This window comes from Gobio gobio, assembly GCF_949357685.1.
Source record: "Gobio gobio genome assembly, chromosome: 13".
Taxonomy (NCBI): Eukaryota; Metazoa; Chordata; class Actinopteri; order Cypriniformes; family Gobionidae; genus Gobio; species Gobio gobio.
Window position 1 is genome coordinate 47,355,657 of NC_137106.1, and position 19,584 is coordinate 47,375,240.

Below are 19,584 nucleotides of genomic sequence, written 5' to 3' on the forward strand. Positions count from 1 at the left end.
ATGGCAGGGGTGTCCAAAGTCGGTCCTGGAGGGCCACTGTCCTGCAGAGTTTAGCTCCAACACAACAGTAGTTAGTGCGGGTAGCAAACTAGGTAGAGGAGATAAATGCCCTACAATACTAGCTTACCGTCCATCCACCTTGAGGAGAGTACACAAAGGGGAGAAAAGACCCTTCTTCAAAAACCACCATTGGAGAGTGTGTCTCTCTTCTTTAGCTCACTTTGCTTAACCGTGAGTTAAATTATCTATGCCACCAAAGGAGAACAAATCCGGCCTATCACCCCATAACTGGGGAGGGCTAACTCAGATTGCGCTCTCCTTAAGGGCTATTCAATCAGTTACCAAAGGGAGCCTAGGTCACTTAAGCCTACCACCCTCGGAATCAAACCATACTAAAAATGTGTGTAATGAAGTAATGAAAACTGAAGTTAGTCCAGATTTTTCGTTACCTGCTTCCAACAGCCTAAGTGTTTGCTTACTTAAGTACCCAAATCTGTTTGGGGAAGAAATTTAGTAGCTCTACCATCAACCTGTGCCAGACCTGTCAGAAGACCTGTGGTTCGTAATATTATCAAAGTTCTCTAAATCATCAGTCCAGCCTCAGGGTACAACCGCTTGTACCCCACACACACCCTTATTTGATCTTGTGTGCCAAATAGTTTCTTATTAATTACTTCCCTCAATCTTGTCGTTTCCTCCTAGTGTCCTGCCTCCTCTGTTCTCTAATCCTCGGAGGTACATCAGTGGCCATGCTCTCCCTCTGGCCCTGCCTCCAGACCTCAGACTGTAACAGACCAGGACCCCCAGAGGTCCTGGGCCGAGATTTTGATTGGCCCGGGATGTACTCGATGAAAGCCGCTGATTGTGCCCTTGCCTCTGTAAACTTCCCAACCATTGTCATTGCCATGGCACATTCAGGTCCCTTGTGCTCCACACCTAAACACAATGCACAGATTGTGTGTCCTCAGGAGGCACACACTTCCTATGCTTGTTAGGTTCCACATCAGTTAAGGCTCCAATGGGGAGTGGAGGACCCTACTTTAAAATCCCCAGACAGCATTCATCTTGTACCTGCTATAGCCCACAACTATAATTGAATTAGTACAAGCCCTAATGACAGATAACAAGGAGGGATGCCCCTCGCGAGGGAAGCAAACTAGGGAGAGGAGATAAATGCCCTACAATACTAGCTTACCCTACATCCACCTTGAGGAGACCTACTCAAAGGGGAGAAAAGACCCTTCTTCAAAAAAATGAAGGTGACTTGAAGAAATGCTTGTTTAGCCTTCACAATGCGCTAATGTGCTAATAGCCTTCACAATGCGCTAATACAAACAAACAGCTTCCAAAGACAAAAAAGCTGATGATGTACATTGCAGGAGACCTCTTGTACTCCAGTAATGATATCATAGACTGGTGTTGCAGGTTTTCACACATCAGACACTGGACGCGCTGATGGTGTACCCGTAGCATCAATCCAAGACGCAGGGTTAAGTTCCACTCCGAAAGAGAATCTCGCTTCACATAATCTTAATGTTATATTTTGTTGTATTCATCAAAATAAAACAAAAATATGGACCCTACTTTATCAGTTTTTAGCTTAAATACCTATCAGTGAAACACAGTCAGTGAGGCAAATAATTTCCTATGCAAATAAAGAAGCACCTTCTGTGGGTCAAGAAACTGCCGCTGACGTGTCCAGAGCCGTCACAGCCCGGAGTGGGACACGACATGCCGTCTGTTTTCCCAGCCTTCCATGTGAACTGGGAGCCATTGATGTAGCCGTCCTTCTGCCGTTTGGCCGCTAGAGGGCAGCCTGATGCGCTGCGGTGGGATGCATATTTACCCGTTATGTGACCCTGGCCATCACAGCCTGGCACCGGACACCTGCAAACACAAACAAACCACTGTTTCACTGTACTGGGATCTCTTTCAGATAAAGTATCTCAATGTTATTTTGCTTCAGCTGTACAGTAGTAACTAAAACACAAGTTGGCACCAGGGGTATTAACTAAATCAAAAACAAAAAAATTTTTTTTACTTGAAATGAAATAAAGTAAAATCTTAAAATTATTTTAATTTTCTATTAATTTTTAAACAAATTAATTCTAGTTGCCAAGGCAAAATTTCTCATTTTAAGTTGTTCAATAACTAAAACTATTAAAAATAGTTTTTAATTAAATAAAATTAATAAAAACAATATTGACAAAACAACTAATAAAAACAACACATTTACTAAAACTTTAACTCAAAAAAATTATAAATAAATGAAAATGCAAAAGGCATTCAAAATATTAAGGGGGTCATGAATTGAGAAATCAACTTTCCCTTGAGCTTTTGATATATAAAAGTTAATGGCAATATAAGAATATCCTGTAAGTTTCAGAGCTGAAAACGTCCTTCACTGTAAAAAAAAAAAGTTGAGAAAACTTAAAAGTTTAAGGCAACCAGCTGCAGAACATTTTTGAGTTTTCTCAACTTAGGGTTAATTAGTTATCTCAACTTTCTTCATGTTAAATAGTTGAATAAACTTTAAAAGCTGAATTTATCATATAAAACATAAGTTGGATATTTACAGTGTTGTTAGTCAAAGAAAAGCTTTTATAGACACCAGGCCCATCAAATGAGAGATCTCAGAATGTGTCTAGATGTGACGTCAGAGTGTGGTGAAACTCTGCAATGAGGCTTTTGTGTGTGTGTGTGTGTGTGTGTGTGTGTGTGTGTGTGTGTGTGTGTGTGTGTGTGTGTGTGTGTGTGTGTGTGTGTGTGTGTGTGTCATGGCGGCGGCGGCATGCTCGCACGCTTCACGCTGACATGCTGCACTAAGAAAGTTAACATCTACACCCGTCGTAGCTGCCGGCGAAAACGCAGAAAGAGCTTGAACATGTTAATATCAGGACTACTTACAATGTGCGTGGTTTCAACCCTGAAGTTTGCAACCAAAGCTGCTTTAAGAAGCGGTAAGATCCGTAATATCGGATGGCGAATCCATGACCCGACAAATGTTTGTCCTGAAAGTAACCATCTGCACGCCACTTGGCCGAACTTTGAACAGTACAATCGCCCACTTTCTGATCAAGAGTGGATGCACTTTCAGGTACAGGAGAGAGAGTTCAGGAAAACCCTGGATGTGAAACTAATTAATGACAGACAAACAGTACAATTCACCGGAAACAACCCGCGTCACTGGACTAAACTTATAACCATCCTATGTGGAGTATACTACAGGAATGGATCCTACACACCAACTCATAAAGATGGGAGACCATTAGGAATACCTTTGCTAAAGTACACCGTAAGAATTCTTCGGAAATTCCCCCTCTGTAGAACGCTCTCACCGAGGCCCGATCCAGAGACGCTCACTGAATGGATAAATCAGCAGCTGCGCTTCGTACGGGAAACCATCCAGCCGGCGCTCAATAAAGCGACGAATTCCAGCAGCACGAGAGAAACCAGAGTGGTGAGCGGAAACGAACTAGCTTATCTTTGGGATCACCGTAGGAGTAAGGCAATTGATATCATTCTAAATAACAGCACTTACCCAGATCCCCCACCTGCGATAAACGACGTCAATAACGTTTATGAGTATTATGTTGCGAAATGCCAACCAGCACAGATACACCAGCAGACCAGCAGTCCTCCGTGGAGCGGCGCTCTTGACCTGGAAGACCCGAGGTGTTATCCCGTAAGCTCGGATTTCACCGCGGAGGAGATTTCAGCCGTGCTCTGCAGCCTCCCGAATAACAAAGCATGCGGCGCAGACGGTGTCACCTATGAAGTACTTAAGGCAACAAAACAATTCTCAATAGTGACACTCACTCAGATTTTTAATGTCTGTTTAAACAACCGGAAAGTTCCCGATTCCTGGAAGGGGGCTATTATATACAGGATCCCCAAGAAAAACAACGTTCCAGAAGATCCCTCCACCTGGAGGGATATATCGCTGCTCCCCGCTATATACAAGGTATTTATGAAGTGCATTTTATGCAGGATTTTACCTTGGCTAGTGGAATCAGGAACATTGTCACCCAAACAGAAAGCATATATAGAGAGGCAGGGAATGAATGAGCACGTATTCTGCTTGAAAACTGCCATTGATGATTTTAAACATGAATCCTCCCGCTTCTATGCGGTATTCCTCGATTTTCGAGACGCCTTTGGTTCCCTACCACATAGCGTAATGCTTCACTCCCTTGAAGAAATAAAGCTGCCGGAACAGTATATACATGTAATCAAGAATGTGTACGATAATTCATTTTTACAAGTGATTTGCGGACATCAACTAACGAAACCGGTTAAACTCGAAGTTGGCATTAAGACGGGGTGTCCGTGGAGTGCCGTGAATTTCGTACTGGCCTTAAACCAATGGCTGAAGTGGTTATGTTCTCTTGCCCCGCTTGACATTACATCTCCAAACCCAGTTCAGGCTTTTGCCGATGACGTCCTCATAGTATCAAGAGAGGAGAATGTCATTACACACATGCTGTCATACACCGATCGCTTCCTGCAATGGTCTGGACTTGGAGTTAAGAACAACAAATGTGCGGTGTTCTATGAACGACGCAGCGGGGGCAATAGATGGTATAGGGCCAAGTATGATCAGCCTCCATCATTTACAATCGCCGGAAGCACAATTAGAGTCTATTCAAGACATGAATCGTACAGTTATCTAGGACATTTGTTTAATGTTGCAGGAGAATGGCAAGAGCAAGTGAGCGATATCTGTAAAGAGTACTCCAGCAGACTGGACCTGATAGACCAGTGTCCTCTACCGATCTGCATGAAACTCCAGGCCATTCGGGACATAGCACTATCTAAGATCCAACATCTGTTTGCCAACGTCCACATCGCTAAAAAACATCTGACGGAGCTGAACAATAAGACCGTGCAACTGGTAAGAAAATGGTTAAATCTCAATACACACACGACAAGAAGTATTCTCTTTATCAGCAAATCCGAAGGGGGACTGGGGATTCCCAACATTGAATGGATTTATACAGCGACCAGAGTACAGCATCTACTGCATATGTTGAATAACGACGACCTTACAGTTCGTGAAGTTGCCCGGCGCTCATTGGTGCTGGATCTGAGCAAACGTAAGGTCCCCTTTTCTGCAGTCGGAGAATCGGGCTTCCTCGGCTTCCGAAAGAAACCTAGCGGAAAGCTGGACACCAGGGCTACGGGATTCGGAGTACGTTCGGATTGGCCCGATCTGAATGACTTGTGCAGCAACAATAATATACAGTTGAACTGGGCACATACTGGCGGGGAGCAGGTGAACATCAGCCATGCACAGATTATGGATCTTAATGTGTATGCTGAGGCGACTCTTCATCACGGTAAGAAGCTGAACAGCCGGACGTGCAGGTATGAAATCCTTCAGTACTTTCAAACACAACAGCGCGATTACTGGCTTAACCTGCGCCTTCAAGGAAAGCTGGCATGCTTGCAGAGCGCGGACCATACAGTCTCTCACTCTGCGTTACAAAACTCAGCCGTAAACGACGGTATCCTAAAGTTTGTTATTAAAGCCAGGCTACAAACACTCCCGACCAAATACAATCTTTCCCTGTGGTTTCCAAAACATCACGAACCATTCTGCTTACTACACCGCGATAAGATCATGGAATCTACAGCGCACATAATGAACGGATGCCCTGCGTTCAAAGGACTTTACATCGCGCGCCACGATCGCATCGTAAACACAATAGCTCAAGAACTGCGCAAAGTTTCTGGACAAAGTGCAATACACGTAAATAAGACTGTTCAAACCAGCTGGTTCTCAAACCTGAACGATAATATAAACTTTCTTAAAAGTGCTCTAAGTGAACACCCAAATACTCCAGACATTGTAGTCATTGATGAACTTTCTAAAGATATCGTGATTCTAGAAGTAGGCTGTTGTTTTGATGCTTACATGGACTTGTGTTTTTCTGAGAAAATGTTAAAGTACCAGCCGTTAACAAATGCTATGGCAGTGTGTGGCTACAGGACCAAACTAACTGTTCTTATCTTGGGTAGCTTAGGGCATGTGCACAGATTATGTGTCCGAGGCTTGCAGATTGCTGGACTGAGTAAAAAGAGCTCTAAGCAAATAGCCAGATATTGCTCTGTTTCAGCAATCATAGGCAGTCTGCATGTGTGGAGAAGACGATGTTATCTTTACCCATAGCCCATTGACTGATGTGGTCGGGACTGTTTACATTGTCTGTATTGCCAGGTTAAACATGATAAGCTCTTTATGAATATTTGGATGCTGTGTTGCTTTAATCAGTATTTGTCATTCCAAATAAAATAATTAAATGTGTGTGTGTGTGTGTGTGTGTGTGTGTGTGTGCACGTGTGTGTGTGATGCACGGTTCGCCGTTATATCCACCGAACGGACGGGCCAAGTAATAAAAAATAACATTCCAATCAATTGCGAGTGGATGACAGATGAATCATTGTGTTTGTCTGATAAAGACATTTTGCGAGCCCTGTGGGCGAATCATTCCGGTTGCCTTTTTCCCACACGCTTTTAAAACAATTCCCACATGAACTGACAGGGGAGCTGAAGCTCATTATGATATGCAAATCTTATCCAATCATAGCAGTGGGCGTTTACTTCCAAGTCTTCAGTGCGGCACACCCATAAAAACAGAGCGTTCCATGAGAGAGGCTCAAAACAAGGGCAGAAAATAGCCTATTACTTATTCATTATGATGTTTTTGAATGTAAAAACCACGCAAACGTCATAAGTTGACCCCAGACAACAGTATAAAAAATTTAAAAAGCCAGTTCATGACCTCTTTAATAAATACTATGATAGTATTCTCTATGATATAAAATAACACATATATAAACAAAAAAGAAACAAAATTATAACCTAATTAAAAACTCAAATGTATTTAATATTTACTCTTAGGTAACATTTGATAACTTTAGTTAATTTTAACTACATTAGTTAACATGAACTAACAATGAAAAATACTTCTAAAAAGCATTTTACAAATACATTATTAAAATGGACAAAGTTGAATCTGTTCATATTATTTAATGAACCAGAGCTGACATGAACTAACAATGAACCGCTGATTTCTATTGACTATAAACCAAGATTAATAAATGTTAGTTAATACATTAACAAAAGTTAACTAATGAAACCTTATTGTAACTTAAGTGTTACCTGCTCTTATTAGTTTAACTTTCTGATTTATTTACATTAATGTTAAACATGGGCTACTACTGAACAAACTGAGCTGGTAAGCACAACTTGCTGGCAATGGTTATATTTGCCCTATTAACATCCAGGAATGGAAATAATTATTGTTTTTCTGTCATTTTACATCAGACGGAGCTCTTGGAGTCCTTCACTGGAGTTTAAAGGCAGTACCTGATCGGCTCCTGGTCCTCCTTGTCCTCTTTACTGTGTGTCATCTTTATCCCAGTCTTCCGAGCACGTGGACATCCTGACAAACTGGAGAAAATCAAGCTGTTGTTACTTCAGCTCTTGTGAAAAAGAAGCACACTTTAGCATGCATTTAAAATGAGTACTTAATATAATAATATAAATAAGTGTAGTTCTTTAAAGACTGGCAATAGATTATTGAAACAATGATTTAAAATGTATTTGAAGCACTTTTTAAAAGTGTACTTAAGTGTGTTAAGAAACATAGTCATGAAAGTGTACATGCAAGAGGCCTTTTCATCTCATTAATATTATCTGCAATTTTTTAATTACGATACACTTAAAGCTGCTGTCCGTAACTTTTTTTGTGTTCAAGATTTACAAAAATGATATAATGAGAATGTACAACATGAATCCATTTTCCAAACCTTGTTGTGTCTTACCCTGAATCATTATGGTACACTTATAATACGTGTTTATATTGGGACTATTTCAGACCGGTCTGGTAGGAACCGCTGCGGAGGAGCACAGTCCCTGCGTGATTCGCCATAGACATCAACAGAGAGAAGTAGCTCCGGCTGCAATGTTCTTCCGCAAGACGCCTGCAGTTCTGTTTATTAACCGCTAGAGCGCAACAAGTTACGGACTGCAGCTTTAAGTGAACTTCTTTCACATGGAAGTGTGTTCACATTACCTTCTGTGTGAAGCGTAGTTGCCAGTGATATGTCCCGAGCCATCACAGCCCGGGGTCGGGCACCTGGGACAGAAATACACCCCGTTACTGCCCAGCATGCACAAGAACAGCCCTGACCTTACATTATCAGTGCAAAACCAGCATTAACTCCCACAACAGCCTTTCTACAGCAAAACTCCTGAAGGAAAAGAGAAACGAAGGAAACAAGCTTCACAGCATCACTCATTGAGTCACAAGAAAACAAATAGAGCCTAATAATCTGATACAAAACAATGAGCTCACAACTTAAAGGGATAGTTCAACCAAAAATTAAAACAGGATTTTGAAATGAGTTACAAGGAGTAACCCTTGACGCATGCGTATTGACGAACGCAGAAGCGCAGAGGATAGAGCAAAACAAAACACCAGTCATGAATTAGAGTCTAAAACGAGAATTTTTAAACAGAAATTGCGGAGGATTTCGATATAAGAGAAGAGGGACTTGAGTTTGTTGCCCAGCCCTATCCGCAAGAGGCGTCAAAGCTTGCGATGTTTCTATACATTGCGTCAGGCCATAAGTCGAATTGTGAACGAATTGTCTGCTAAATGCATAATTGTGTACGGCTTTCCTCCGGAAGTTAGTTATTTTAGTCTATAAAGTTTTAAATATGGATATTTTTCTTACCCAAACGTGCCACTTTGCTTCAGAAGGCCTTTATTAACCCCCCGGAGCCGTGTGGAGCAGTTATATGATGGATAGATGTACTTTTATGGACTTCATAAACAACAACAATTCACTGCCATTATAAAGCTTGGAAGAGCCAGGAGTTTTTTAATACAACTCTGATTGTATCCGTCTGAAAGAAGAATGTCATATACACCTACACTCCAAAAAAAAAAAGATTTATGATGCTGTTCACTTTATTCAAGCAATTCATCTTGATTTAACACCATTATATTAGGTTTCTGGTTCAAATGTAATTGATTCATGTTAAACTGACTTAAAACCGTTACTCTTTGACATAACTTGATGTTTTCATTTTGAAATAACATGTTTCAATCAAGTAAACTTTCACTTCCCATCATGCTTTGCAAAGGGGCTGAATTCGGAGACTAAATGTTTAAATAAAGTGCAATTTGATGCATTTTTAACAAGATGAGAAAATTGAGAGACTTTTTAATGTTTAATGTTTTGTTATGTTGGTATTTAAAAGTTTGTGTTATGTTAGTGTTTTGGAGGTTACCATTGTGGTGAAGTGTAGAGCATGCTTGGGGTGAGGACCTACTAATAACTATTAAAAGTTGTTTTAATAATAAAAAACTACTCTGGGCATGCCATGGATGTAACAAAACCATCTTCTGGCTAGCCAATAAAATCTTGTAAAAGGTTTTTGTAAATGCTCTCAAAAGCTATTCTTTGAATTAATGTAATTAAATCATGGAAAGGATTTCCATGTGATTAAATGGCTTTCTCTCAGCATTAAGCACTTTTGTTAGGCTAACCTAAATAAATTAGTTGGTCCAAAACATTGCAAATTAGTTGGGCTGACACTATTAAATTAAGCTGTGCCTAACCATAGTAAATAAGTTGAATCAACCTTAATAAATTAAGTTGACCCAACATAAGTACATCAAATTGGAATAACACAATTGCATAATGCTGAAATAAAGCAAGTTAATCATGTGGAAATACTTTCCATTATTTTTTTATGTTCATTCAAAGAGTTATTTTTTTGAGTGTAGGATTGCTTGAGGGTGAGTAAATCATGGGTTAATTTTCATTTTTGGGTGAACTAACCCTTTAAACACTGCATATGCACTGTCACAATCCTGTTATAAGCTTCTTTATAACTATCCTGAGTGGTTTTAACACACATTCCGTTCGAGTCATTGTATGTCATCAAATCAAACTCACAGAAAGCAAGTAAATTCTCAGGAGCTTCTTTAAGTTCTAAGAAAACGTTCATAAATAATATGTTCAAAGCTTCAATCCTTGCCATATACCTCAGAACAGCACATGTGCTAAAATATTAAGAGAAACTCTCTTGGCTGTCTGGGTGTGTGTCATTCTCAGGACACCGTGTCCCTGTGACTTATTATTTGACTAATATTACTATGCGTGATATTACTTCATAGTGGCACGTTAGACTGGTGAAATAGCATGACAGACTGGTTTATTTCCAACCACTCCGAGAACACAGGAATACACAGGAGAAAACACAAACTAGACTTCAACATATAAGAGAACCGACAACTATAAACTGAAACACAGGAATATAAATACAATGAACCAACAAAGGGATTTAGGTGAACAGAATCTAATCAATGATTTACCATAGAAACAAACCAAAAGAGAGTGAATGAGTAACTAAGGGAACTAATTATGAACACAGACAAATGGGAACAGAGCAGAAAGAGTGAAAAGGAAACCATAACAGGATATACACGTTACAAAGATTTTGTTCAATCAAAAGAAATGTCAACAAAATGGTGCTTTGAAGAACTTTTCAGTGGAATATACACCGATCAGGCATAACATTATGACAGGTGAAGGGAATAACACTGATTATCTCTTCATCACGGTACCTGTTAGTGGGTGGGATATATTAGGCAGCAAGTGAACATTTTGTCTTCAAAGTTGATGTGTTAGAAGCAGGAAAAATGGGCAAGCGTAAGGATTTGAGCGAGTTTGAAAAGGGCCAAATTGTGATGGCAAGATGACTGGGTGAGAGCTTCTCCAAAACTGCAGCTCTTGTGGGGTTTTCCCGGTCTGCAGTGGTCAGTCTCTATCAAAAGTGCTCCAAGCAAGGAACAGTGGAGAACCGGCCACAGGGTCATGGGCGGCCGAGGCTCATTGATGCACGTGGGGAGCGAAGGCTGGCCCGTGTGGTCCGATCAAACAGACGAGCTACTGGAGCTCAAACTGCTCAAGAAGTTAATGCTGGTTCTGATAGAAAGGTGTCAGAATACACAGAGCATCTCAGGTTGTTGTGTATGGGGCGGCACAGCTGCAGACCAGTGCCCATGCTGACCCCTGTCCACCGCCCAAAGCACCAACAGTGGCACGTGAGCATCAGAACTGGACCATGGAGCAATGGAAGAAGGTGGCCTGGTCTTATAATTCACGTGGATGTCCGGGTGTGTGTGCGTGGCTCACCTGGGGAACACATGGCACCAGGTGCACTATGGGAAGAAGGCGTGGCGGCGGAGGCAGTGATGCTTTGGGCAATGTTCTGCTGGGAAACCTTGGGTCCTCCATCCATGTGGATGTTACTTTGACACGTACCGCCTACCTAAGCATTGTTGAGACCATGTCCAGCCTTTCATGGAAACGGTATTCCCTGTGGCTGCGGCTCTTTCAGCAGATAATGCGCCGCCACAAAGCACAAATGCTTCAGGAATGGTTTGAGGAGCTCAACAACGAGTTTGAGGTGTTGACTTGCCCTCCAAATTCCCCAGATCTCAATCCAATCGAGCATCTGTGGAATGTGCTGAACAAACAAGTCCGATCCATGGAGGCACCACCTCGCAAATTACAGGACTTAAAGGATCTGCTGCTAATTTCTTGGTGTTAGATCCATGCCTCGACGGTTCAGGCTGTTTTGGCAGCAAAAGGGAGACCAACACAATATTAGTAATGAAGAGGGTCATAATGTTATGCCTGCTTGGTGTATTTATATATATATATATATATATATATATATATAATGGAATATACATTTTCAAATATTCTTTTACTGTGATGTATGTGCTTCTGCACCTTCAGTTCGACCCTGTTATACTGTGACATTTCCCCCATAAAAACAATGGGTTGATCTTTATGACATCATATGAGGGAGTGACATCATCAAAGTCTTTTGACCACATGCTTGAAGAGATAAGTTTCTCTTACAGTCTGATCTGTATTTACACTTATGTTTACACTTATATTAACACTTATCAACACTTGTGAAAAAGAAGTGAACATAATTGTACTGAATGTGAATCTTAAAAGTAAAAACTATACTTGCAGATATATAATATAATGTTACTGAAATAAAAGGCCACTTAAATGTACTTAACCCTTAATCGTCCCTTGGGGTCCAGCTGACCCCACTGGACTTTTCCTCCATTTTTTAAAAGTGTTCCCTTCATCTCAGGGCCATGAGACTCGGTGACTTTTCCTAAATAATCTATCTAAACATGCACAAAAAATCTGGGCTTGATTTGGTTGTTCTAAAGGTGTGTAAAAATTTTTTACCGTTTAAGTCCCTCGGGGTCAGATTGACCCCACATTGAAAATGAATGGGAAAGTGTAAAAAATACATTTTTTTTCACTTTTTTTGTCAATTTTTTTTTACTAAATCCAGTATAAATCTGAAAATTTCCACATTTATATCAAGGTCTGGTCCTAGAGCATAAACACAAAGTAGAACGAACTTTCTGTCTCATACACACACGCACACACACACAAACACACACATGTGTGTGACTGCAACAGAGAGCATTTTTATAGAAAGTGGCAAATAAAATCAACAAAACTGGCATAAATCTGAAAGATTTTCAAACATAAATGAAGTACTAATACTAGAGCACAAATGCAATATGGAAAAAGCATGTTCACTCACACACACACACACACACACACAAACACAGGTGTCTGGAGCATTTTTTGGATTTTGGCAATGAATGGGAAAATGTAAAAAATGCTTTTTTTTTCACTTTGTAAAAAAAAATCAACTAAATCCAGTATAAATCTGAAAATGTCTACATTTATATCAAGATCTGGTCCTAGAGCATAAACACAAAGTGGAACGAACTTTCTGTCTCATACACACACGCACACACACACACACACACACACACACACACACACACACACACACACACACACACACACACACACACACACACACACACACACACACACACACACACACACACACACACACACACACACACACACACACACACACACACACACACAAACACACACATGTGTGTGACTGCAACAGAGAGCATTTTTATAGAAAGTGGCAAATAAAATCAACAAAACTGGCATAAATCTGAAAAAATTCCATACATAAATGAAGGACAAATACTAGAGCACAAATGCAACATGGAACAATCATGAGAAAGAGATGGAAAAGGGCAAATAAAAGAAAGATGAAAGGCAGCTTAACTTTTGCATAACTTCCCTATGGACCTCTATTGGAAAATGTGGTCATTGCACTCTCTTTCTCTTTAACTATAATTCCTAAAGTTTTTCCACAAACCTACAGATGGCGGTATTCTATCCCTAACACATAGAGCAATGTCCAAAAACTATTTATATTTATTTAAGATCATCATTCAAGTGATTTTTTCATAAAAAAATATTTTTTAATGAACCAATTTATGACATAGTTAAGTATTTGTGCAGTAAATAGGTAAAAAACTACCAAATACCCACAAAAACACAGCATAAATGTATAGTTGAGAAGTAAATAAAAAAAATGATATATAGTTTTCCATGTAAAAAAATTATATTTCCTTATGCAATCGCTCTGTAAAAGTTTGGGGTCTATCTGACCCCAAGGGACTCAAACGTAAACCCTACTTGAGGGACGATTAAGGGTTAAATGGCCCATTTCCACTGACCAGTATGGTTCAGGACAGTATGATTCGGGACCGTAAATCCTGATCCGGCTTGTGTTTCCACCGGCAACAGTACGCTTATGATAGGCGTGGTGTAGTGATCAACATCATTCTCGCGCAAAAAAGAAAGTGACACGGTAAACAACAATAGACGACATACAGCAGATCTTGTTCTTACTTCTCGGCATGTGACTCATAAGAAGAAGATTCGCTTTGTTTGATCCAAGGTTGCAAGAAAAGCCGAAAAAGCACGCGCAAGTGCCGATTCTCTGTCAACCAATCAATGCTCTGCAGTGATTCTACCCTTTAGTCCACCCTTTAGTACCGGACTACTGTGCTAGGTACCCCAACAGAAGTGTGCCAAAAAAGTGGTACTGTACGGAATTAGGGTACCATTCACAACTTCTGACAATGGAAACGGCAAAAATTGCGTACCGTACTGAACTGTACTGAACCGTACCACTCATTGGAAACGAGCCAAAATAGAGTACACTTTCATGACTGTTTCGTAACACACTTAAGTACACTTTTAAAGTACATTTTAAATCATTGTTTTAAAAATCTATTGAATTGCAATTGTCTATGGTGGCCACTGATGCTTTGGGTCTGATGTGTGAAAACATTAACTTTAAGAGTATAATGAAATTACATTTTCAACACAAATGGCACTGAGTATGAGCCGTGTCTGTGCTATACAGTTTGATACTTACTTGAGTTCTTGTGAGTTGGTGGCCATCATACTCCGGATGCTTTTATCTGCCAAAGGACAACCTGAAAGACTAAAAGATTGCATATTCAGATGTTAGTCAAACTGATGGTCAGACGTGCTACTAATACTAAAAAACAAACACACACATACACACACACAGACATAATCCACTCAGAAAGTTCTGCAAATGCAATAAAGCCATGGTGCATCTGCTCTGTATTTTGTAACCCTCAAAGCCATTTAATGGTTTTTATTCTCTGGAAATTTGGTGAAATACTCAAAGGGTTAACATGGAGAGGCAGTCTGATAACTTTCCGACAGCATAGTTGAAGTAAGCTGAAAACAATATATTCACTGGACTGAATCCACCATTAGAAAATGGAGTCACACCTTCTATGTGAGGCGTAATTACCGGTTACATGACCACTCCCATCACACCCTGATGTTGGACATCTGTCTCCAGAAAAAATAGACCGAATGAAAGGCCAAAATAGTAATTCTGGATTAAATCAGAGATGCTAGTAAAGAAAATTAAAGCCATACCCTAAATTTCTCAACATTGTTGGATAAATTACTACTAATTATATTTGGAAAATGTTAAACTCACATAAGACTCTTTGACAACCGGCTATTTTTCACTTAGAACAACTGATCGTTTCTTCATCTATGCTTTCTGAGGATTGTTTACACTAGCTTACAACAAAACTGAACATTGTCTAAATTCCTTGAGAACGGAACAAAAACTAACAGAAAACAGGCTCAATATATGCCAACAAAAACCAATGAAAGAAACAGGTGCCAATAAATGCCAACAGAGAACACAAACAGAACAAAATGATACTATAAAAACACGACTAAGAGTCCAAAATAAAACTCACATAATGTGACATTACCAACAATCTAAGAGAGGAGGGTGGGAGGGGGCTTAGGAGGAAGAAGCAGAGCTAGCAGAAAGGACTACCGAGGGAGAGGAAGGAGCCAGGGAGGGGATGACGGCGGTAGGAGTGAGGGAGAGACCCCCAACAGAAACACCAGGATGCAGGCCCATGGCAGAAATGAAGGAGAGAGGAGCCAGGGTAGAGCCAGGAGCCTGACCGACTGAGGTGAGGCCAGGGATAGTGGAGACCCATGTGGAGCTGAAGAGATGAAGACTCAGATGAAGTTATTGGACCCAACTGAATGTTGGGTCCAATAACCGTCTATGCATAGGTGCCTAGTTGAACTTGAACTCTGATTGGCTGTTAACACAAAGTGTTTCCCAAATATCTATGATGTTGTTTTTATTGTTCATTGTTTCCAGTTTAGCTTCACTCTCTGCAAGAGTGCTCGAGTCCTAAAATCACATCACATCCTAGAGAGAAGCTGAACCATGAAGAGGTCAAATGAAATGATGTTCAAAATCCATAAAGCGCTTTAAAAGTAAGCGCACTCGGCATCCTGACTCTATTTTAAAGAGCACCTATCATGGAATTTTGAAATTTACCTTTCATGTAGTGTGTAACATAGATCTAAGTGAACAAAAACATCCTGTGATAGCTTGAAATATGACAGTGCACCGTATATATAGTTATTTTCTTTCAAAAGTAAGAGTCGACTCGGAGTCATTTTTAAGAATCGTTAGAAGACCGAAGCTTTTTCTCTGACTAGTTGACGTCAACTTGTCAAGTTATTTGAATACGATACGCCCACTTATTGCGCTCCAAGACGCCAGTGAAAACTAGAAAACATCATGGCCACGAGACGCTGTGTTCTGAAGTGCGACTCAAAAGCAAACTTTTTTCATCTGCCCAAGGATGAGCATTTGAAGACTAAGTGGCTTGAAGACAAACCATACATCGTCGCGATTGAGTGTTTATTATTAGTCGTCAAATGTATGTTTCGCGATCTCAGGAAGCTTTTATTATGGACTTTTATTATGGCACATGGTATCTTCTTCGTCTGTCTGTACCATATATGGACTACATGTGCACAGAGCGCCCTCCGGCTGCCAGTATGAATTGAAAACAACACACAAGAGACTCAATCGCTCATGATTAGGCTATTTCTGCCCATTTTGAGGAAGTATTGAATAAAAAATACTCCTCTGTTTAGAAATTTGACACAGACATATGAGAATCTATCAATATGTCTCCTCATCTGCACACTTTTGAACTAAAAGCCCTGAGGGATGTTGATTTGTCGCGAGTCTTCGTGAGGAGTTTTTTTATGAATGAGATCAGCTGAGGCTCATATTACAATCAAACAGTACCGACGCGGTTTTCATATTCATAACTCCTGACACATATTAACAAATTACTGTCATTATAAGACTTTGATGGGCGTTCCGTTTCCGAAAATATCTGCACAGACTATACCAATCACAACTGACTGGGTCATCTGACCAATCACCGCAGATTAGCGTCACGTAAAGGCGGGGTTTTGAAAAGTGAATCACTAAAGGAATCATTTGAGAATCGCTGTCAAAACAGGTAAAAATAAATGCATATTATAAGAAAACTAAAGTCTTTTTTGTCATTGCATGCATGCAAAACTGTTGTTGGGGACTTCTAAAACAATATTTGGAACATTTTAAATGCCATGATAGGTGCTCTTTAATGTCAGATCATGTGGCATGCAAGAAGAGAGTGAGAGAAGATAAAGAAGAGAAGTAGAACAGGAAGAACCGTGTGAAGGCAGAGGCTTGTGAAACATGGTGCGCAGGGTGATGACATCATTCCGCCGCGGTGCTTACGTTATCAGGTCCTTTTTACTTTCTTTGCAAGGTGGAAATTTTGGTTTGGGACTGGGAATGCCGACATCTGTAGTGTATGCACTGTCCTCTAAAATGTCCTGGAAGGGATCCAGATCATCAGACTGTAACGACAAAGCCAGAAAGAGAAACAGAGACTTGTTAGTATTACTTGTTTAGGCACCATCGCTTTTCATTATAATCTGCTTCAAATTTCTCCATTCTTTCATAATTTTTGATAGTCAGTTCAAATAATTTTGAAGACCCTGAGAACCTTTTAGCTTTACCAATAAAAATTATAAATCTCTATTGACTGCCATTCACAAAGTAGCATTTATGTGTGAGCAACAACAGATTACAAATATACGATAATACATGTAAAAAATATATAAAATTATACATTTTAAAATGTAATATATTCCTGTGATCAAATCTGAATTGTCAGCCTCATTACTCCAGTCTACAGTGTCACATGATCCTTCAGAAATCATTCTAATATGATGATGTTTTACTGCTAAAACAGGATTTTTTTTGCAGATTTTTTAACCTGGCGTGTCTAACTAACTATCAGGACCGCCCGGTACAAAGTACACCTTCCAGTGAACGGTACCAGAGTATTTTGCCACATTCGTGGAGTGGGTGCAGGTAAACAACAGACCGCCGTTCACCATCTGCCTAGCGAAGGTCATCACCAGCCCTACTCCAGACCCAGAGCCCACCACCCACACTCTGCACGGAGAGAACGCCAGAGCCCACCGCAGACAGAGAGCCCGGGCCTGCCATAATGTAAGAGCTAGTAAAGAGGACTGAGCATACAATCGCCCCATAGCCTGAGCCCCACAGTGAGTTTGACCAGGTGCCTGAGCAGGTAATACCGTGCATTGCCATAGGACTGCTCGTGGAGTAAGAGGGCATGGAAGAAAGCCCCGCCCACCGTCCCGCAGTTGAGAGTGAACTGTAGCTGGCCTCTGCATTGTTTGAGAAAATGGAAGAGGGTGTTTCCCTGGTTCTTCTCTCCCCACTGATTCCACCCCTAGCTCTAAGTCTCCTGTGTCTCTGCTGATCCTGCCCAGCTCCTAGTCTCCTGTGTTTCCAAGGATCCTGCCCAGCCTCCCTCTTCCACCTCCTCTTCCAATAACAGCCAATTCCTCTGCCTCACTTTCGCTGTTTCCCTTTAATTCCTCGGATTCCCTCTGATTCCAATCTGCAGATTCACGGATCTGCCTCGCTCCAGTCTCCAGCTCTGCTTCAGCACAAGGATCCCCTAGCTCCACCTCCAGCCACCAATGCCTTAACTTCACCTCCACCTTGGCTCCTCCCTCCCTCGACTCCACCTGGGACCACCATTTTTATGGCTCCACCGGGCTCCCTCGTCCCTCCAGCTCCACCTTGGTCAGACTGCACTTTGCCTGAACCATGGACTTACAGGCCTTAAGCTATGCTCCGGCGGGCTCCATCTTTCCTCCGGCTCTGCATTAGACTAATTTGAAGTATGTTCTGTTTAAGTTTCGTTTTCACTGTTTCCTGCTCTGGTTTGCCTGTGTTCTTTATGCCCTAATTAGTTACTGATGTAATTCACTGGTTCGTACTTATTATGATTAAATAACTCTCCCTGTGTATTTAAACCCTGACTTTTGTCTGTTCATTGTCCCATATCATTTATGGTTATGTGTTTGTTATTTTCTCCTTATCATATTCTCCGGTGGATTGCTGTGATTGGATTACTGAATTAAAAAGACTGTTTGTTATCTCTGATCGTTGTGCGCTCATGACATCCACAACATGACAAACAGTTTTGATAATTTTTTCAGGATTCTTTTAATTCTTTCAGGGTTACAGCTCTACTGGGACCGAGATGGGTCTTGAGCATGTTGCCCAGTTGGGGCCCATCTGTTGACAAGTGCCATCCTATATGAAATCCATGTAGGCAACTGGCACGGGGCCATTATGGAACCCGTGGAAAATCCCATATAGAGCCTATTTTTTGCCCATTTAATACCCACATCGGCCCCACATATAAATGCTGTCTGGGTTAATGCTGGGACCGAGATGGGTCTTGCGCATGTTGCCCATTTTGGTCCCAACTAGTGGCAAGTGCAATCTTATATGAAATCCATCTGGGCAGATAACATGGGGCCATTATGGAACCTGCAGACAATCCTACATGGGGCCCATTTTATACCCAAAACAGGCCTTTATAGTCTCATAAAATAGTCTTTTATGAGAAGTGCCATGGGATTTTTAATGACCACAGAGAGTCAGGAACTCGGTTTAACGTCTCATCCGAAGGACGGTGCTTGTTACAGTATAGTGTCCCCGTGACTATACAGGAGCGTTAGGAGCCGCACAGGGTGAGCACTCCCTACTGGCCACACTTCCAGCAGGTCTACCATCCAGGTACTGACCAGGCTCAACCCTGCATAGCTTCAGTGTGCAAACAGTCTTGGGCTACAGGGTGATATGGCTGCTGT

General features: G+C 41.0%; 1 protein-coding gene across 1 annotated transcript in view; it reads right to left on the reverse strand.

Moving 5' to 3' along the window:
* Positions 1-19,584, reverse strand: part of myt1lb (myelin transcription factor 1-like, b) — a gene marked incomplete at its 5' end in the record, with an annotated part of 107,543 nt that overhangs the window by 16,461 nt on the left and 71,498 nt on the right. The window contains 6 exon segments of the mRNA XM_079832784.1: positions 1,666-1,887; positions 7,373-7,456; positions 8,082-8,144; positions 14,387-14,455; positions 14,776-14,838; positions 17,117-17,238. Of these exon segments, the coding sequence (XP_079688910.1) occupies positions 1,666-1,887; positions 7,373-7,456; positions 8,082-8,144; positions 14,387-14,455; positions 14,776-14,838; positions 17,117-17,238 (623 nt within the window).